This window comes from Hyla sarda, chromosome 6, assembly GCF_029499605.1.
Source record: "Hyla sarda isolate aHylSar1 chromosome 6, aHylSar1.hap1, whole genome shotgun sequence".
Classification (NCBI taxonomy): domain Eukaryota; kingdom Metazoa; phylum Chordata; class Amphibia; order Anura; family Hylidae; genus Hyla; species Hyla sarda.
This window is the reverse complement of record NC_079194.1, coordinates 85,727,778-85,749,508: the sequence shown is the minus strand read 5'-3', so window position 1 is coordinate 85,749,508 and position 21,731 is coordinate 85,727,778. Positions and strand designations below refer to the sequence as shown.

General features: G+C 45.5%; 1 protein-coding gene across 17 annotated transcripts in view; it reads right to left on the bottom strand.

Moving 5' to 3' along the window:
• The window catches only part of CACNA1D (calcium voltage-gated channel subunit alpha1 D), a 453,220-nt gene that overhangs the window by 168,325 nt on the left and 263,164 nt on the right, over nucleotides 1–21,731 (bottom strand). For 13 of the 17 annotated variants that reach the window (XM_056524370.1, XM_056524364.1, XM_056524368.1 and 10 more), the window contains exons 5-8: nucleotides 20,287–20,438; nucleotides 10,550–10,702; nucleotides 9,040–9,236; nucleotides 1,422–1,525 (exon numbers count right to left, since the gene is read on the bottom strand). In XM_056524370.1, coding sequence (XP_056380345.1) covers nucleotides 1,422–1,525; nucleotides 9,040–9,236; nucleotides 10,550–10,702; nucleotides 20,287–20,438 — 606 coding nt within the window. Of the gene's footprint in view, nucleotides 1–1,049; nucleotides 1,154–1,421; nucleotides 1,526–9,039; nucleotides 9,237–10,549; nucleotides 10,703–20,286; nucleotides 20,439–21,731 lie in introns of all 17 variants that reach the window. The other 4 variants (XM_056524373.1, XM_056524358.1, XM_056524375.1 and 1 more) reach the window with 1 other exon arrangement.

The following is a 21,731-nucleotide window of genomic DNA, read 5'->3' as shown; positions in this document are numbered from 1 at the left end:
CACCAGCTGGACGACTCTCAGATTGGGACAGAAACCCCAATGCAGAGGTCTCTCCTACCTGAGGTCCTCTTAAAGGGGTACTCCCGTGGAAAACTTTTTTTTTTTTTTTTTTTTTATCAACTGGTGCCAGAAAGTTAAAAGGATTTGTAAATCACTTCTATTAAAAAATCTTAATCCTTCCTGTACTTTTTAGGGGCTGTATACTAAAGAGAAATCCAAAAATGAAATGCATTTCCACTGTTGTCATGACCGCAGTGCTCTCTGCTGACCTCTGCTATCCATTTTAGGAACTGTCCAGAGCAGCATATGTTTGCTATGGGGATTTTCTCCAACTCTGGACAGTTCCTAAAATGGACAGCAGAGGTCAGCAGAGAGCATTGTGGTCATGACATCAGAGGAAATGCATTTCTTTTTTGGATTTCTCTTTAGTATACAGCCCCTAAAAAGTACTGGAAGGATTAAGATTTTGTAATAGAAGTGATTTACAAATCTGTTTAACTTTCTGGCACCAGTTGATTTAAAAAAAAAATAAATAAAGGTTTCCACTGGAGTACACCTTTAAGATTCTCAATAAGATCCTCAATCACTGAAATGACTTTTAAGAGGTGCTATAAGTCTATGAGATATCTGGAACCTTAGCCACCAGCTGGAGGACTCTGAAACTGGAACAGAAACCACAAAGCAGAGGGGTCTCCTACTTGAAGTCCTTTCAAGGTCCTCAATGACTGAATTGACTTTTAAGGGGTGCTATATAAGTCTATGAGACATCTGGGACCTTAGACACCAGCTGGACGACTCTCAAATTGGAAAAGATACCACAATGCAGAGGGGCCTCCTTCTTGAGGTCTTTTTAAGATCCTCAGTGACTGAATTGACTACTCAATTGAATACCTGTCACAGATATCGGATTCCAAACAAAGAGGTTATATAATTTGTAAAAATGACACTAGCAGCCATGCAAATAACACTGGTAAAATATTTCCTTTATGCAGATAGCCGGCCACCTAGCACACAGCAGTAGAAGAGGCAGAGATCATCTGGCTGCTTACCCACTAAGTACACCAAGAACCAGGTTAAGAACGAAAAATGAGCCAAGGATAATAAGACTAACAAAATAGACCCATGGCCACTCACATCCTATGGCATCATTCACCTGTAAGAATGCAAGGAAGTTGGTTATGGTCTGAATATGTACTGTCCAGCAGAGACCAACTTGCAGCCACCATGCAACACTGACAATCTCCATCTTCCAGTCTACAATAGGAAAGAGGGAGAGTAAGTGGTACTTACCTTGTTCATTTTCTACACTCAAAATTTGTATCGAGTCTTCCTGACTTCCCTCCCTACTAGTTTAGCACCCATGTGTTGGTGGTGGCTGAACGCTGGGCTCTGCTTTCGTGAAAGAAAAGACGTGTGCTTACCCGCTTAATACACCAAGAACAAGATTTAGCACGAAAAATGACCCAAAGATGACGAGACTGACAAAATACACCCAAGGTAATTCAAATCCCATAGCATCATTCATCTGGAAAAAACAAAATGGACTTGAAGAAAGACTTTGTTAGAACAAGCAGGACATGAAAAAAAGAACAGAGCACAATCCCCGATTCTGGATGGTACCATATTGTAGGAGGCAAATGTTAAATGTGAGACCATTATGGAGAGGACAGGTAGAAAATAAACATAATTAAATAAATGGACGTGAAACCTTCCTTGGGTGATATATTTGCATAAATGTTGAAACAGCATTTATTCATTCTACTTCTGTATTAGAGATTCAGAGCAATGGAAACATCACAGGAGGGCTGAAAGTGTTCCAGCTTTACTTGAAAAATTATAATAATTTGAAAAAGGGGATCTCACCAATTTAGGGGGGTTACCTTGACACATCTATGGCATTGTGATAAATCACTGGAATCTAATGTATGGATTTCCCTCCATCCCTTATTCACCATGAGGTAATGGCTGCATAAGTGCTATCACTATCAGTCTATGGGCAGAGGCATAACTTGTAGCTTCTGGGCCCTGATGCAAAATCTGTAATAGGGCTCCATGTGCCAATTATAATACTGGTCTCTTAGGCCCCTTTCACAATTCCGATGCTTCCCGTCAAGATTTGCCGTTAAAGTCTCTTTTTTGTGTGTGTGACTTTAAGGGCTGTTATTGTGACAGGGAGCAATGGGCAGCAACGGGTCCTGAAAGCTCCGATTTACTAATATGGGGGCTGCCGGGACCCGTTATTTTTTGATGGGAATAGTGTGAGAAAAAGACGGCTCTTGCAGTAATTTTTCTCCTATTGTCCCCTGCTCCACTGACTCCCGTCACACTGGCCGTGTCATAATGGCAGCGTGAAAGTAGCCTTATAGGGCAGATGTGATTTAAGGATCCCTTTACACCCCCTATAGCTACACCTATGTCTATGGGAGATCCAGAAATAGCAGAATACACTATAATGGTGGTACATGCATGGCCGCTTTTCCCCCAGAAATGATGACTGGGCACATTTGTTTTCAGGTTTGGTATATCAGACTGTAAGACTGTAGCAAATTAATATTAAGATATAAATGTTCTGGTCTAGGGTTCAAATAATTTTAAGGGTTTGTTAAAGCTCCTGATATATGGTAAGGTTCTGGACTGATTTGGGGTCTGAGTGAGTTAAGGGGTCTGGTCTGAATGTTATATGGTTCGGCTTGTATCTTAAGGGGTTTGGCCTGTATTACTCAAAATCAAATATTGAAAAGGTTAAAAAAGGTAAATGGTTCTACAAAGTTTGCAAAACCTTGAAGAGGTATTCTTATTTCATCAAGTTACCTCTATAGATAGAGGTAGGATACTGATACTTTGTAGATCAGTGGAAGTATAAATATTCAGACCCCTGGTGATCCCCAGAACAATGTACCATAAGAACCTTAAAGGAACAGAGTTGGGCAACACTCGGCAATGCTCTGCGTGACCTGCTATGTTCATTCGGGGCTTTAACATTACATTGTTCAGTAGTAAGACCTCCATCGATGCACAAATTATCCCCTACCCTATGAATATCCATCTTTTTAAACGACTGGGTGTTTTATGAAAGATTTTTAGAATGATAAACAACAAATAGAAAGATTGCAAAATAAAGAGCCTCCAGGCCCAATTCCACAAGAAGGTAGAAGGATAGCCACCGTTTGAGGCATGGGGGTGTAAGATCATCGTGAGAATGGCAACAAAAATAAAGAATAAACAATAATGAAGAGCAACAGCAGCAAATACCTATGGTAGACAAGTTTACAGTCTAAACCTGAACAACAATGAGAACAAAGACTAGATTGAGAAGGGGAAACACATATTGGGAGGTGATAGGGGAAAGTAAGTGTTTCTAAGGGAGTCCATGTAAGGCACGCGAGTCCCGAGGATGAGGATATCCCTATAACAAGATGAAATCTTTACTGTTGATGTTCGGTTCAAACCTTCACATCACTGTAGTGCCAGGTAAGTGTGCCTTTTTAACCTGTCGTATACTGGTGATACTCACTGCTATGTACTTGTTCTACTAAAAAGTGAAAGCAGTGGATGGCAGGAGGCGGTGCAGTATTAGGAGAAACAAGGTAAATAAAGGTCTGTGGCCATTCAATATGTTCCTATATAGTTCACTGCTCAGGTTATTAAATGTGTAATGTCTGTTCTCCAGAATAATCAGCGCTAATGTGATAACTACGTAACGCTGCTCTCACCTTGGGGTGGACTGTGATGGGATCTTAATCTGAATCGTTTACATTTATGTTGAATTACAATAAAGATGAGATTGATGTTCTATTTTTCCTCATCTTAAAATGTCACATATGACCTTCACATCGTAATTCATTTAAAGCAAAAACGTTCTATATTTCCACGTATTTCTCATGAATACGGCTGTATCTCTGCTCAGTACAACTTCTGTACAAAACTGTAATACGGCTATAAGAGCATATTTCATACAGGAGCATGCAGTAATTTTTATTTCCTTTGGATTTATATGGAAGGGGAACATAAAAGAAGAATCCCATATGAACTGTATCATTACCTTCTAACACTATGTACATCAAGATATCATCTACCAGGGATGTGGAAATCCTATCGCCTGAGGCCGGGCAGATGGATTTTTCAGGCCTTTAGCCCTGCTTCAGGCAAGAAGGGCCGGACCTCAAAGCCCCCAACATGCACGGTGGCACTCAGGGTGTATGGCGCGGTCTCCTGACTCGAACCTGCTCCATACCTGATTTCAGTAGCTGGGGGCCGCCATTATTAACCGGCATGAGGTGATCACCGTGGCCGGCTATTAACCCTTTAGATCTGTGTTTATTTCTCCATTGAGCAGGTAAAACTGATTTGAAATCTGAGATAGAAAGGGCCTCATGTACTATTGGAGCTCTGTGTAAATGGAGGTGAAAAAAAGGTATGTGGAAATGCATTTCACTTAATTAACAACGTTTCCCTTCTTTTCACCCTGTTTACCACTTTCAGCTAAGGTTCCGAAAAGTGAACGTGACTTATGAAATTGTTCACCCTGTTTTTGGTGTCTTTTTAGGCTGTGATTTTTCTGAGGTTTGATACGTGAAAACCAATACAGTTTCCTGACATGTATAAAATACATTCATAAACATGAGGGAAAACTAAAAAGAAATTAACCATAAAATACTATATGAGGCTAATATTGTCTTTACAAAAATGCAAGAAAACCCAACAGACTGTATTTTTTGTAATTTTAGATAGATTGTATTTTTATTTAAAGAAGCACTCAGACAAATATAATGTAGAAGCTCTCACAGGCAGATAGAGAGCAGTGTCACGCTGCATCTCAACACTCCACTGCTGCATTAGACATGGCAGAATTGATCTCTTCAGCAGAACATTATGCAGTGGAAGACATTCAGAGGAAAAAGAAAAAGGACAGAGTTTGCTAGAGAAGGGAGAGGTCAGAGGGCTGTAGTTTACAGGAAGGCCAGCGACACAGGATAGACATACCGTATATACTCGAGTATAAGCCGAGTTTTTCAGCACGATTTTTCATGCTCAAAACGCCCCCTCAGCTTATACTCGAGTGAACTCTCCACCTGTCAATCTCTTCTCAGTGGTCTTCAACCTGCGGACCTCCAGATGTAGCAAAACTACAACTCCCAGCATGCCCGGACAGCCATCGGCTGTCCGGGCATGCTGGGTGTTGTAGTTTTGAAACCTCTGGAGGTCCGCAGGTTGAAGACCACTGCGGCCTTAGCCATCATCCAGTAAGGCTGCAGGGACCGTCCAGTGGGGAGGGTTAGTCGTTGCGGGCTGTCCAGGGCGGGCCCTCTTCTCCGCGCTTCAGGCCCGGCCCCGGACTAGTGATGTTGCCTTGACGACGATGCACAGGGACGTTCACTAGTCCGGGGCCGGGCCCGAAGCGCAGAGAAGAGGGCCCCCCAGTGAAAATGGACAGCCCACAACGACTAACTCTCCCCACCGGACGGTCCCTGCAGCATAGATGGCCTGGACCAGCTCACCCTTCCTGCCAAGGGGAGGTGAGTACAAAACAAAAGGGGGGGGGGGCTGGATGATGACTAAGGCCGCAGTGGTCTTCAAGCTGCGGACCTACAGAGGTTTCAAAACTACAACTCCCAGCATGCCCGGACAGCCGATGGCTGTCCGGGCATGCTGGGGGTTGTAGTTTTGCAACATCTGGAGGTCCGCAGGTTGAAGACCACTGATGAACGGATTGAAAGGCGGTGATGATGAAGGGGGGGATTATGATGGGGGGGGGTTGATGACGAAGGCCGCAGTGGTCTTCAACCTGCGGACCTCCAGAGGTTTCAAAACTACAACTCCCAGCATGCCCGGACAGGTTGGAGGTCCGCAGGTTGAAAACCACTGGTGAAGGGATTGACAGGTGGTGATGATGAAGGGGGGGGGGGGATGATGACGGGGGTCTGGATGATTACATGGGGGGGATGATGTATTTTCCACCCTAGGCTTATAGTCGAGTCAATAACTTTTTTTTTCCTGGGCTTTTGGGGTGAAATTAGGGGCCTCGGCTTATATTCGGGTCGGCTTATACTCGAGTATATACGGTAGCTAATATCTAGACATGAGACATGCCCCACCTGAGCAATGGGTATAATATATGGGTGTAGCTGAGCTGGAATTAAATACATTTCACTCTAGGAATTTTGTCAGAGTGCTTCTTTAAAGATAAACTTGTACTATATTTTATTACACTGTAACAAAGTATTAAAGTGAAACTCTAGGCATAGCTTTAGAATAAGTAAAATAGAGCTACTAGGGTACAGATGTAACTTTATAGTCCCAGAGACCTATAGTGACAGAGCAGCTTGAAAACTTTTAGTTGACCTCTTAGGACAAGCTGATCTCTGTCTATATGGGCAGAGCTGTGTGTCTGTGACCTACACCTCATCATAGAGGATATGGAGGACATATAAACGTTTGGCAGTGCAGAACCTTTATATATATATATATATATATATATATATATATATATATATATTTATGGAGTTCGGGAGAGCTATAGCAGGTATTGAAATAATATGGCCATCTTAGAAGAACCTGTTAGCAAACTAATTCTGTATGGAGGCCTACTTTGCTTGCATTGCTGATTTATACAAAGCTGTATACAGTAGGGCAAAAAAGTATTTAGTCAGCCACCAATTGTGCAAGTTCTCCCACTTAAAAAGATGAGAGAGGCCTGTAATTTCCATCATAGGTATACCTCAACTATGAGAGACAGAATGAGAAAAAAAAATCCATAAAATCACATTGACTGATTTTTAAAGAATTTATTTGCAAATTATGGTGGAAAATAAGTGTTTGGTCAATAACAAAAGTTCATTTGTCGGAAATGACAGAGGTAATTTCACAAGGTTTTCACACACTGTTGCTGGTATTTTGGCCCATTCCTCCATGCAGATCTCCTCTAGAGCAGTGATGTTTTGGGGCTGTCGCTGGGCAACACGGACTTTCAACTCCCTCCAAAGATTTTCTATGGGGTTGAGATCTGGAGACTGGCTAGGCCACTCCAGGACCTTGAAATGCTTCTTACGAAGCCACTCTTTTGTTGCCCGGGTGGTGTGTTTGGGATCATTGCAAGCTGAAAGACCTAGCCATGTTTCACCTTCAATGCCCTTACTGATGGAAGGAGGTTTTCACTCAAAATCTCACGATACATGGCCCCATTCATTCATTCCTTCCTTGACATGGAACAGTCATCCTGGTCCCTTAGCAAAAAAAACAACCCCAAAGCATGATGTTTCCAACTCCATGCTTCACAGTAGGCATGGTGTTCTTTGGATGCAACTCAGCATTCTTTCTCATCCAAACATAAGGAATTAAGTTTTTACTAAAAAGTTCTACTTTGGTTTCATCTGACCATATGACATTCTCCCAATCCTCTTCGGGATCATCCAAATGCTCTCTAGCAAACTTCAGACGGGCCGGGACATGTACTGGCTTAAGCAGGGGGACACGTTTGGCACTGCATGATTTGAGTCCCTGGTGGCGTAGTGTGTTACTGATGGTAGCATTAGTTACTTTGTTCCCATCTCTCTGCAGGTCATTCACTAGGTCTCCCCCATGTGGTTCTAGGATTTTTGCTCACCATTCTTGTGATCATTTTGACATCACGGGGTGAGATCTTGCGTGAAGCCCCAGATCGAGGGAGATTCAGTGGTCTTGCATGTCTTACATTTCCTAATAATTACTCCCACAGTTAATCTCTTTACACCAAGCTGCTTGCTTATTGCAGATTCAGTCTTCCCAGCCTGGTGCAGGTCTACAATTTTGTTTCTGGTGTCCTTCAACAGCTCTTTGGTCTAGGCCATAGTGGATTTTGGAGTGTGACTGTTTGAGGTTGTGAACAGGTGTCTTTTATACTGATAACAAGTTCAATCGGGTGCCATTAATACAGGTAATGTGTGGAGGATAGAGGAGACTCTTAAGGAAGAAGTTACAGGGCTGTGAGAGCCCGAAATCTTGCTTTCCACCATAATTTGCAAATAAATTCTTTAAAAATTAGACAATGTAACTTTATGGATTTTTTTTCTCATTATGTCTCTCATAGTTGAGGTATACCTATGATGAAAATTACAGGCCTCTCTCATCTTTTTAAGTGGTAGAACTTGCACAATTGGTAGCTGACTAAATACTTTTTTACCCTACTGTAAAATCAGAGTTACAATGTAATGAACTGGAAATAAAGAAGTAAAGGGGTTTTCCAGAATTAGAAAAACAAGGATGCCTTTTTCCAGGAACAGAGCCACACCTGTAAATAGGCTGTGTTTAGTATTGCAACTTGGCTCAAATGATGTGAATGGAGCTGAGATGCAATACCACATGCACCCTGTTTACATGCGTGGCACTGTTTTCAGCAGTAAACAGCGATGTTTTGCTAATCCTGTACAATCATTTTTATGCCTCAGGTATGTTACATGACCCTACTAACTATAAATTACAAATCATAAAGAAGCACCAGAAGTGTAGGAAGGAGATAGTCTAATCCAGAACTACATCAAATACAAAATTCAGTAAAGCATAAAGAGCAGGGCAACTACAATACAAAGCCCAGTCCAGCAGGTCAGCCATCTTAGTCCTAAGGAAAGGGGGGGGGAAGAGACATGGCTGCAGCCTTCAAATAGTTTTGATGCAGGGGGATTTAGAAGTCACCTTTCAATTATAAAATAAATCACAGTAGCCCATCCAATAATATTTCTTCTTTTCTTAATCTAAGCAACTGGACAAGAATTGTGCAAGACTGGGCCGACATTCCACAGTTTTTATTAGGGTCTTATTAAGCCTTATTTCCAAGGAATGCAAACAGAATTAAAGGGGTACTCCGCTGCTTAGCGTTTGGAACAAACTGTTCCGAACGCTGGAGCTTGCGCCGGAAGCTCGTCACATCATAGCTGACATCATGTTCCAAACGCTGAGCAGCAGAGAACCCCTTTAACTTACAAAATGACATAAACTTATATGTGCACTGCGCACTTCTACTAATACCGTTATGTATGTGACTGCTTTTTCAACTTTATAACTTACCCAATATAAAACATCAGTCCAGCCCTCCATTGTAATACACTGGAACACAGTTAACATTGCAAAGGCAAAGTTATCAAAATTGGTTATTCCCCCATTAGGTCCAGCCCATCCGCTCCTACAATCCGAACCGTTTACAGGACAAACGCGCCCGTTCCCTGAGAATGCACAGGGCGCAGGTTCATCTTCAGCTAGCAGGTCTGTGGAATAGAAAGACGTACAATGAATAAAAATTGGTATCCATAACCATTCCCGCATGATCATACAGAGAATGCTGTCAATCACTGAGAACCTCACCCAGAGCCAGCAGGAATTTAAATGAATAAAGGTTATACTTAAAGGGGCACTCCGGTGGAAAACATTTTTTTTTTTTTTAAATCAACTGGTGCCAGAAAGTTAAACAGATTTGTAAATTACTTCTATTAAAAAATCTTAATCCTTCTAGTACTTATTAGCTGCTGAATACTACAGAGGAAATTCTTTTCTTTCTGGAACACAGAGCTCTCTGCTGACATCATGACCACAGTGCTCTCTGCTGACATCTCTGTCCATTTTAAGAACTGTCCAGAGTAGAAGAAAATCCCCATAGCAAACATATGCTGCTCTGGACAGTTCCTCAAATGGACAGAGATGTCAGCAGAGAGCACTGTGGTCATTCCCAGCTCCATTTAAAGGAGAACTCCGGTATGGGTGGGAAAAAACAACTTATCCCCTATCCTAAGCATAGGGGATAAGTGTTAGATCGCGGGGGGTCCGACAACTGGGGCCCCCCGCGATCTCCTGTACGGGGACCCGGCTCGCTCCTGCTCAATGCAGGAGCCGAGCGTTTTTGACCACAGCCGAAGCTGCGGCCGACACGCCCCCTCCAGCACTCCAGCCCTGCCATAGAAGTGAATGGAGGGGGAGTGTCGGCCGCAGCTTCGGCTGTGGTCGAAAATGCTCGGCTCCTGCATTGATGCTTTTAGTTTAAAGGTAATCTGTCATCACTTTATGCTTCCTGAACTACAAGTCATTGGTCATGAGTGATAGATTCCAAACAGGGAGGGATCTATGAATCAAGGCCAGTGGGACCAAGTCACAGAGGATTTTCCCAAAGACTTGTGGTTCAGGCAGCATAAAAAGGGGAAAGGTCCCCTTTAATAATACTTTAATAAATGTCAAACTAGACAAAAAAGACAAAAAGCTTTGACAAAATAATAATTTAACGTAAGAATATAATTCGAACAACCATATATGCAAATATATTGTTTACAACCACAAAGAATTTTCTCTCCTAAATTGCTTAGATGTTTTAGAGTAATAACATAGTCTTCAATTGTCCATAAACTATGATAAAAACAAGCAATGACTAAGGATACCTTTTAAGGTAGTCTGATATATTTTAAGAGCAAATTTCCATCTAACACAATTTTTTTCCAAAGACTGGAGGATTTTGCCTCTGGCTATTGGGATTGTTCAGATTATCACCATCCCATGTCTCTATTAATATGCTTTGTATGTTGCTTCAACTTACCAGTGCCAGCGAGAAAACAGGATTTGTGCATTTTCCCAACAAAAAGTTCTAGTCCAATAATAGCATAAATAATAATAACAAACAAGACCAAAAGAGCGATGTGCAGCAGGGGAACCATGGCTTTAATAATGGAGTTCAGAACAACTTGTAAACCTGAAAGAAGAAAGGGAAGGATTTGTATTCATGCCATGACTTTTGCATTAGGTGCATATTTTTTTAAAGCAGAGGCACAGTTTGATTCTTTTGGGCCCCAGTGCAAAGGTTTACCTGGGCCCTCCACATATTCACTGATGTTGTGAGCAATTTAAAATACTTAAAGTGGTACATTAGTACCTTAAAACTTCTCCCCTATCTGCAGGATGGGGAATAAGTGTCTGATGTCAGGGCTGTCGGTCCCCAAGCGATCTCCAGAACGGTGTTCCATCTCTCCATGCACAGGGAATGACAGGGCCCATTCTGGAGATTGCAGGGGCTCCGCAGAATTTAGACACTTATCCCCTATCTTGTGGATGATGATGAGTTTTAAAGTACCGGATAACCCTTTCAAATATACAGAGAATGGGTAGATAAAAGTGGGGAATTGTGTAGAGCGCTCCTGCTGTAAAAGGACGGACTCAGGACGCCACATTTGCACATGACAATTTATTAGAAAATGAAAGGACAACGCGTTTCGGCGCTCACATGCGCCTTCATCAGGTCCACAGTAGCATAGCCAGCACCTCAGGACGCATCTCTCTTATCCTACTGTGGACCTGATGAAGGCGCATGTGAGCGCCAAAACGCGTTGTCCTTTCATTTTCTAATAAATTGTCCTGTGCAAACGTGGCATCCTGAGTCCGTCCTTTTACAACAGGAGTGCTCTACACAATTCCCCACTTTTATCTACCCATTCTCCGTCGATCATCCCGTACCCTAAGGGATACGGATAGGGGAGATAGAGCTGCATACTGCAATCACTGACCGCGAACAACACCTCCCAACAGTGTTTGTCCCACACTGTTGCATCCCCTCAGCAGGTTGATACAGCACATTAGGTGAGGTGGTGGGTCGTCGTCCCCCCTTTTTTCCATCTTACGACAACATATGAGAGAGCGCCCCGTTTTTTTTTTTGTGTTTTTTTTTTTGTCTTCTTTCTGTTTTCAACCTTTCAAATATAGCATCCAACAAGAATATATTAAAGAATGGGGCACTCACCTGGTCTGAACGAACATTGTGCTTCTTTATTTCATTACAGCATTGTAGCATTCCAACACATGTACACATGTGGGAGAGCGGACGGAAACAGAGGGGTGGGGGAGTGGGCTGGTCGACGGTACATATCGCGCAACCAGCGCTTTATCAGGCCCCCTTAGGGGCCTTACGAAGCGCTGATTGCGCGATACGGACCGTCGTCCAACCCACTCTCCCACCCCCCCCCCCCCCTGTTTCCGTCCGCTCTCCCACGTGTGTTGTAACGCTACTATGCTGTAACCAAATAAAGAAGCACGATGTTCGTTCAGACCGGGTGAGTGCCCCATTCTGTAATCTATTCTTGTTGGATGCATTTTGGACTTTATATGTGAGCACCGGAATGGTATTTATACCAGAAGAGCGTAGCGGCAGAAGATTAATGGAGTAGCAGTGCCGGGTATCTTCTGTTGTGGATTCAGTATTCCATTCAAATCGAATGTCACATATATTACCTTATGTGAAATGTGTATGCACAATAGGAGAAGCTATAGGGTTCACATTTGCAACTAGGACCCCAACACATCAATAAAGCTTGACAACTGTTGCTTCTATTGTTCGTCATCTGCCAGATAAACTGTCTCCCCTTTCTCTGTGTGAATTGATCAATTTGCTAATAACAGGGCAAAAGAGTATAATGCCTGTACTTGACCGCTACAGCTGGTGCCAAGAGGCAAGCGTTGATGCACAGGCAGGCAGGAGGTGTTGCTTTCTATGTAGGTGATGTTGGGCAGCAATCTGCCTTTAGTTGTGTGTCTAACTGTAAAAATGTAAAACACATAGGAAAAAGTATTAATTTATATTGCACGTACTGTGCTTACTTATGGCGCCACTGTTTTTTGTAGCTGGAGACCTATAGTGTTCCCCTGTGTCTGGGCCTGGTTGCAATAGCTTTCTCTAGAACAAGGGATGCCAAGTACTGTAGACAACTGGTCAGTACATAGACTCGAATCACATCCTGTAAGTGGTCCTGTAGATCACATATGGATTGCATTTGGAGTTATTTTATTAATAAATGTTTGCGATATATAAATAATAAAACCACAATAAAGACATACTCCAGTTTATAGACGGACATACCAGAAAGGGACATTGATATAGAGTACGTCATTCCCCATAATTAAAAACAGTGAAGTGTCCTCAATAAACGTGTCAAAAGAAAATATTTCAGATTTAAAAAAAATTGCCATTTGCAACATTTTTCTTCATGACCCTAAGAGCATTCTCTTCTTTTAATGCCAGATTAAACAACACACCACATTTAGATGTTATACAGAGCCTGGCATTTAAAGAAAATATGATGTGTAATGGAATGAAAGCGCGAGTCACTTTACTGTGAACATATGATTTCTTATGAATAATGTCAGCTGAAAAGATGATTGAACAGATGAAAAACAGTTATGTACTTGTCTCCAAGACCTTGATAAATAAACCCGTATTAACAGATTTCCATAGCAGAAAAGCATTAAAGGGGTACTCTGGTGGAAAAAAATTTTTTATTTTTATTTTTTTCAAATCAAATGGTGCCAGAATGTTATACAGATTTGTAAATTACTTCCATTTAAAATATAAAACATTCCAGTAGTTATCAGCTGCTGTATACTACAGAGGAAGTGGAGTTGTTCTTTTCTATCTGACCACAGTGCTCTCTGCTGAGACCTCTGTCAATATCAGGAATTGTACAGAGCAGGAGCAAATCCCCATAGCAAACCTCTCCTGCTCTGGACAGTTCCTGGCGTGGACAGAGGTGTCAACAGAGAGCACTGTGGTCAGACAGAAAAGAACAACACAAGTTCTTCTGGAGCGTACAGCAGCTGATAAGTACTGGAAGGGTTAAGATTTTTAAATAGAAGTCATTTACAAATCTGTATAACTTTCTGGCACCAGTTTATTAGAAAAAAAATTATTGTTTTCCACCGAGAACCCCTTTAAAGGCTGGGGAAGCGGCACTCCTGGATACAGATGAAACTAATAAAACGATTGTAAATGCAAGTGTGACATTCCTCTCTAATGTGGAGTCTAAAGCTGGCTATATTTCCCAACTCCATCTCCCCAGCTTTCGGAACATTGTGTTCCGAATGCTGGGTCCTGGCTGCGGGGGTCGTGAGGTCACGGCCATCGCCCTTGTGACGACTGCCACGCCCCCTCCCATAGACTTACATTGAGGGGGGGTGGCGTGACGTCACGACCCCGGCAGCACGCTCCCATCGTCCAGAACACAATGTTCTGAGCGCTGGGGAAGTGGAGTACCCCTTTAACAGGGGTCTTTTTGCTTCATATCAGGTTCATAGCTGAAGATCCCAGCAGATCTGTAAGCAGCTGAAGAGTTAAACTAGTGGTGCTGATCTGTAACAGCGCTTACAACACCACCCACCCTGCTTTGACTGATTGATGTACAGGGCTTGGCTTTCAGGGCAATGACGAGGAGGGAGGAGGCATGCTGCTACAGCTAAGCACCACCAGTCCGACTATTCAGTTTCTATCAAAAAGGGCACTTTTATAACTTTAGAAGCAATGATCATGAAAACAAACTAGGTATAGATAATGTTGTCCCCCTAACACCTATCTCCCAGCATCACTAGCTCTGTACTTGGTACGTAGCTGACTGATTCCCTTTAGAGACATGTGGCTCATGGTTGGTCCATGAAGGTTGTTGTTTTTTATGGTAATGCCATAGGTTTAAACGTCAATTCCAAGGAATGACAAATCTCTTATTGGCTAAGCAGGCACTTCCTTGTCTTGACACCATGTTTAGACACCAATCATAGTTGTCACGATGCCGGCTGGCAGGTAGTGGATCCTCTGTGCCAGAGAGGGATTGGCGTGGACCGTGCTAGTGGATCGGTTCTAAGTCACTACTGGTTTTCACCAGAGCCCGCCGCAAAGCGGGATGGTCTTGCTGCGGCGGTAGTGACCAGGTCGTATCCACTAGCAACGGCTCACCTCTCTGGCTGCTGAAGATAGGCGCGGTACAAGGGAGTAGACAGAAGCAAGGTCGGACGTAGCAGAAGGTCGGGGCAGGCAGCAAGGATCGTAGTCAGGGGCAACGGCAGGAGGTCTGGAACACAGGCTAGGAACACACAAGGAAACGCTTTCACTGGCACAATGGCAACAAGATCCGGCAAGGAAGTGCAGGGGAAGTGAGGAGATATAGGGAAGTGCACAGGTGAAGACACTAATTGGAATCACTGCGCCAATCAGCGGCGCAGTGGCCCTTTAAATCGCAGAGACCCGGCGCGCGCGCGCCCTAGGGAGCGGGGCCGCGCGCGCCGGGACAGGACCGAGGGAGAGCGAGTCAGGTACGGGAGCCGGGGTGCGCATCGCGAGCGGGCGCTACCCGCATCGCGAATCGCACCCCGGCTGGAAGCGGAATCGCAGCGCCCCAGGTCAGTGGATCTGACCGGAGCGCTGCAGCGGGGAGAGTGTAGCGAGCGCTCCGGGGAGGAGCGGGGACCCGGAGCGCTCGGCGTAACAGTACCCCCCCCCTTGGGTCTCCCCCTCTTCTTAGGGCCTGAGAACCTGAGGAGCAGACTTTTGTCTAGGATGTTGTCCTCAGGTTCCCAGGATCTCTCTTCAGGACCACAACCCTCCCAGTCCACTAAAAAAAAAGTTTTCCCTCTGACCTTTTTAGAAGCTAAGATCTCTTTGACAGAGAAGATGTCCGAGGAGCCGGAAACAGGAGTGGGAGGAACAGATTTGGGAGAAAAACGGTTGAGGATGAGTGGTTTAAGAAGAGAGACGTGAAAGGCATTAGGGATACGAAGAGAAGGAGGAAGAAGAAGTTTGTAAGAGACAGGATTAATTTGACACAAAATTTTGAAAGGACCAAGATAGCGTGGTCCCAACTTGTAGCTAGGGACACGGAAGCGGACATATTTAGCGGAGAGCCATACCTTGTCTCCAGGGGAAAAAACGGGAGGAGCTCTTCTTTTCTTATCCGCGAACTTCTTCATGCGTGATGAAGCCTGTAAGAGAGAATTTTGGGTCTCTCTCCATATGATGGAAAGGTCACGAGAAATTTCATCCACAGCGGGCAGACCAGAGGGCAAGGGGGTAGGGAGGGGGGGAAGAGGGTGACGGCCGTACACCACGAAAAATGGGGATTTGGAGGAAGATTCAGAGACTCTGAAGTTGTACGAGAATTCGGCCCATGGAAGGAGATCTGCCCAGTCATCCTGGCGGGAGGAAACAAAATGTCGCAAATAATCACCCAAGACCTGGTTAATTCTTTCTACTTGTCCATTGGACTGGGGATGATATGCAGAAGAAAAATTTAATTTAATCTTGAGTTGTTTACAGAGAGCCCTCCAGAATTTAGACACGAATTGGACGCCTCTATCCGAGACGATCTGCGTAGGCAACCCGTGAAGACGAAAAATGTGTACAAAAAATTGTTTAGCCAACTGAGGCGCTGAAGGAAGACCAGGAAGAGGGATGAAATGTGCCATTTTGGAGAATCGATCAACGACCACCCAAATAACAGTGTTGCCACGGGAAGGGGGTAAATCAGTAATAAAATCCATACCAATCAGAGACCAAGGCTGTTCGGGGACAGGCAGGGGATGAAGAAAACCAGCGGGCTTCTGGCGAGGAGTCTTATCCCGGGCACAGATAGTGCAGGCTCGCACAAAGTCCACAACATCCGTCTCCAGAGTCGGCCACCAATAGAAGCGGGAGATGAGTTGCACAGATTTCTTGATGCCCACATGACCTGCGAGATGGGAGGAGTGACCCCATTTGAGGATTCCGAGGCGTTGGCGTGGAGAAACAAAGGTCTTTCCTGGAGGAGTTTGTCTGATGGAGGCAGGAGAAGTGGAGATCAGGCAGTCAGGTGGAATGATGTGTTGCGGAGAGAGTTCAACTTCTGAGGCATCCGAGGAACGAGAGAGAGCATCGGCCCTAATGTTCTTATCGGCAGGACGAAAGTGAATCTCAAAATTAAATCGGGCAAAGAACAGAGACCACCGGGCCTGGCGAGGATTCAGCCGTTGGGCAGACTGGAGGTAGGAGAGGTTCTTGTGGTCGGTGTAAATAATAACTGGAAATCTTGATCCCTCCAGCAGATGCCTCCATTCCTCAAGTGCTAATTTAATGGCTAGAAGCTCTCGATCCCCGATGGAGTAGTTCCTCTCCGCCGGAGAGAAGGTCCTAGAAAAAAAACCACAAGTGACAGCATGCCCGGAAGAATTTTTTTGTAGAAGAACAGCTCCAGCTCCCACTGAGGAGGCATCAACCTCCAATAGGAAGGGTTTGGAAGGGTCAGGTCTGGAGAGCACGGGAGCCGAAGAAAAGGCAGACTTGAGTCGTTTAAAGGCGTCTTCCGCTTGAGGAGGCCAAGACTTGGGATCGGCATTTTTTTTGGTTAAAGCCACGATAGGAGCCACAATGGTAGAAAAATGTGGAATAAATTGCCTGTAATAATTGGCGAACCCCAAAAAGCGTTGGATAGCACGGAGTCCGGAGGGGCGTGGCCAATCTAAGACGGCAGAGAGTTTGTCTGGATCCATTTGTAGTCCCTGGCCAGAGACCAAATATCCTAGAAAAGGAAGAGATTGGCATTCAAACAGACATTTCTCAATTTTGGCATAGAGTTGATTGTCACGAAGTCTCTGAAGAACCATACGGACATGCTGGCGGTGTTCTTCTAGATTGGCAGAAAAAATTAGGATATCGTCCAGATATACAACAACACAGGAGTACAACAGATCACGAAAAATTTCATTAACAAAGTCTTGGAAGACAGCAGGGGCGTTGCACAGGCCAAAGGGCATGACCAGATACTCAAAGTGTCCATCCCTGGTGTTAAATGCCGTTTTCCACTCATCCCCCTCTCTGATGCGGATGAGGTTATAGGCGCCTCTTAAGTCCAATTTAGTAAAGATGTGGGCACCTTGGAGGCGATCAAAGAGTTCAGAGATGAGGGGTAGGGGGTAGCGGTTCTTAACCGTGATTTTATTAAGACCGCGGTAGTCAATGCAAGGACGTAGGGAGCCATCTTTTTTGGACACAAAGAAAAATCCGGCTCCGGCAGGAGAGGAGGATTTACGGATAAAGCCCTTTTTTAAATTTTCCTGGACGTATTCCGACATGGCAAGAGTCTCTGGGGCAGAGAGAGGATAAATTCTGCCCCGGGGTGGAGTAGTGCCCGGGAGGAGGTCGATAGGACAATCATAAGGCCTGTGAGGAGGTAGAGTCTCAGCTTGTTTTTTGCAGAAAACATCCGCGAAGTCCATATAGGCCTTAGGGAGACCGGTTACTGGAGGAACCACAGAGTCACGGCAAGGGTTACTGGGAACCGGTTTTAGACAGTCCTTGGAACAAGAGGGCCCCCAACTCTTGATCTCCCCAGTGGACCAATCCAGGGTTGGGGAATGAAGTTGAAGCCAGGGAAGTCCAAGGAGAATTTCCGAGGTGCAATTGGGGAGGACCAAAAGTTCAATCCTCTCGTGATGAGATCCGATGCTCATAAGAAGGGGCTCCGTGCGGAAACGTATGGTACAGTCCAATCTTTCATTGTTTACACAATTGATGTAAAGGGGTCTGGCGAGACTGGTCACTGGGATGTTGAACCTGTTGACGAGAGAGGCCAAAATAAAATTTCCTGCAGATCCAGAGTCCAAGAAGGCCACAGTAGAGAAGGAGAAGGCAGAGGCAGACATCCGCACAGGCACAGTAAGACGTGGAGAAGCAGAGTAGACATCAAGGACTGTCTCACCTTTGTGCGGAGTCAGCGTACGTCTTTCCAGGCGGGGAGGACGGATAGGACAATCCCTCAGGAAGTGTTCGGTACTAGCACAGTACAGGCAGAGGTTCTCCATGCGGCGTCGTGTCCTCTCTTGAGGTGTCAGGCGAGACCGGTCGACCTGCATAGCCTCCACGGCGGGAGGCACAGGAACAGATTGCAGGGGACCAGAGGAGAGAGGAGCCGAGGAGAAGAAACGCCTCGTGCGAACAGAGTCCATATCTTGGCGGAGCTCCTGACGCCTTTCGGAAAAACGCATGTCAATGCGAGTGGCTAGGTGAATAAGTTCATGTAGATTAGCAGGAATTTCTCGTGCGGCCAGAACATCTTTAATGTTGCTGGATAGGCCTTTTTTAAAGGTCGCGCAGAGGGCCTCATTATTCCAGGATAATTCTGAAGCAAGAGTACGGAATTGTACGGCATACTCGCCAACGGAAGAATTACCCTGGACCAGGTTCAACAGGGCAGTCTCAGCAGAAGAGGCTCGGGCAGGTTCCTCAAAGACACTTCGGATTTCCGAGAAGAAGGAGTGTACAGAGGCAGTGACGGGGTCATTGCGGTCCCAGAGCGGTGTGGCCCAAGACAGGGCTTTTCCAGACAGAAGGCTGACTACGAAAGCCACCTTAGACCTTTCAGTGGGAAACAGGTCCGACATCATCTCCAGATGCAGGGAACATTGGGAAAGAAAGCCACGGCAAAACTTAGAGTCCCCATCAAATTTATCCGGCAAGGATAGGCGTAGACCAGGAGCGGCCACTCGCTGCGGAGGAGGTGCAGGAGCTGGCGGAGGAGATGACTGCTGAAGCTGTGGTAGTAACTGCTGTAGCATAACGGTCAGTTGAGACAGCTGTTGGCCTTGTTGCGCTATCTGTTGTGACTGCTGGGCGACCACCGTGGTAAGGTCAGCGACAACTGGCAGAGGAACTTCAGCGGGATCCATGGCCGGATCTACTGTCACGATGCCGGCTGGCAGGTAGTGGATCCTCTGTGCCAGAGAGGGATTGGCGTGGACCGTGCTAGTGGATCGGTTCTAAGTCACTACTGGTTTTCACCAGAGCCCGCCGCAAAGCGGGATGGTCTTGCTGCGGCGGTAGTGACCAGGTCGTATCCACTAGCAACGGCTCACCTCTCTGGCTGCTGAAGATAGGCGCGGTACAAGGGAGTAGACAGAAGCAAGGTCGGACGTAGCAGAAGGTCGGGGCAGGCAGCAAGGATCGTAGTCAGGGGCAACGGCAGGAGGTCTGGAACACAGGCTAGGAACACACAAGGAAACGCTTTCACTGGCACAATGGCAACAAGATCCGGCAAGGAAGTGCAGGGGAAGTGAGGAGATATAGGGAAGTGCACAGGTGAAGACACTAATTGGAATCACTGCGCCAATCAGCGGCGCAGTGGCCCTTTAAATCGCAGAGACCCGGCGCGCGCGCGCCCTAGGGAGCGGGGCCGCGCGCGCCGGGACAGGACCGAGGGAGAGCGAGTCAGGTACGGGAGCCGGGGTGCGCATCGCGAGCGGGCGCTACCCGCATCGCGAATCGCACCCCGGCTGGAAGCGGAATCGCAGCGCCCCGGGTCAGTGGATCTGACCGGAGCGCTGCAGCGGGGAGAGTGTAGCGAGCGCTCCGGGGAGGAGCGGGGACCCGGAGCGCTCGGCGTAACAATAGTCTCCACATATCAAAGGTTTTTGTAATGACACTGTCTATTTAAGGTCAGTCCCTTAATATATTAACATTCCAAAAGATACATTTCCAATTTAAAAAAAAGTACTTACTGGGCACACCAGACACTAATCGAAGGGGACGTAACACACGAAAGGCTCTTAGAGCTTTGACATCAAAACCACCAGATTTTCCAGTTGAGTGGGTTCCTCCTTCAACTTCTTTGGGAGCAAAATTAAGTTGTTCCAAAGCTACACTAAACAATCTAGAGGGACAATAAAAATGCAAAGAGAAAATTACATGATATAGTCATTTACCAATAAGCAACTGATTTGGTGCATCTTGGATAATGGATCGGTAGGGTTGACAATAGGTGTCCACTGCTGAAATTCACTGGTGTACCCCTTCAACTTTAATCGAGAAGTTAAAATTGACAGTTTCTCCCCGCTGTTCTAAATGGATTATAGAAAGCCTGTGGAGCCTGTACACAATCAGTTGGGGGTTTCCACACCCAGAACCCCACCGATGGAGTTGTTCAAATCAAATGAAACTATATGGGGGAGATTTATCAAAACCTGTCCAGAGGAAAAGCTGCCCAGTTGCCCATAGCAACCAATCATATCGCTTCTTTCATTTTGCAGAGGCCTTGTTAAAAATGAAAGAAATTAAGAAATTTTGATAAATCTCCCCCTGTATGTGTGAATGTAATGATGTTACATGTAAGAAATTGCAATATTAGAGAGAAAGGATAAGTCTACTGGGGAAAAATGCAGAACTAGTACTCTATTGTACTGCCTCTAGCCTAGATACAACATAGGGTATGGTTGGGAAGAGGACAACCAGTGGTCATGCGTCTTGGTGGACACTGGGGTGGGAGCCCAGGTGGAAGTCAGAAGCAAGTTGGGCTCTCCATTAGGGCTGGGCGGTATACCGGTTCATACCGGATACCGTTTTTTTTTTCTCCAACGGTATGAATTTTGCCCCATACCGCTATACCGGTGGGGCCCCTCCTCCCACCCATGAATGAATTACAGAGCCCACGGCTCCGCTCTGTCAGGGGAGAGCAGGATGAGACTCCTCATCCCCGCTCCCCCTGCATTTTCAGGCCCCGGCTCCTCTCTGCAATCAGAGCCAGGGGAAAGCGCAGAAACTGCATCCCCTGGCTCTGATGTTTCCTGGAGCCCCAAGCCGGCTCCCTGCTCCAGTCCACCTCTCCCCTCTCTTTGCCTTCTTCAGGGAACGCTTCCGCCATTCATTCTATTCAGACTAGTTGTATACAGATGAACTTATTTTCATTCTCTTTTCATCATCCCTCCTGTTCAATCCATTTCATGTTTTAAAACAAGCCAGCAATCCAGCCCGCGGCTTATAGCAAATAGCCGCCAAATTTAAAGTACACAGACTATATAAACGTACACAGAACATGGGGTACATCAGCTATTGAGAAAGGGGTCTCCCCGAAACGCGTCTAGTACAGTACCCACTCTATACGGACCACCTCTAGAACTATTACCCACTACCTACATTTGCAACAGCTGGAACTCCCCATTGCCGGGAC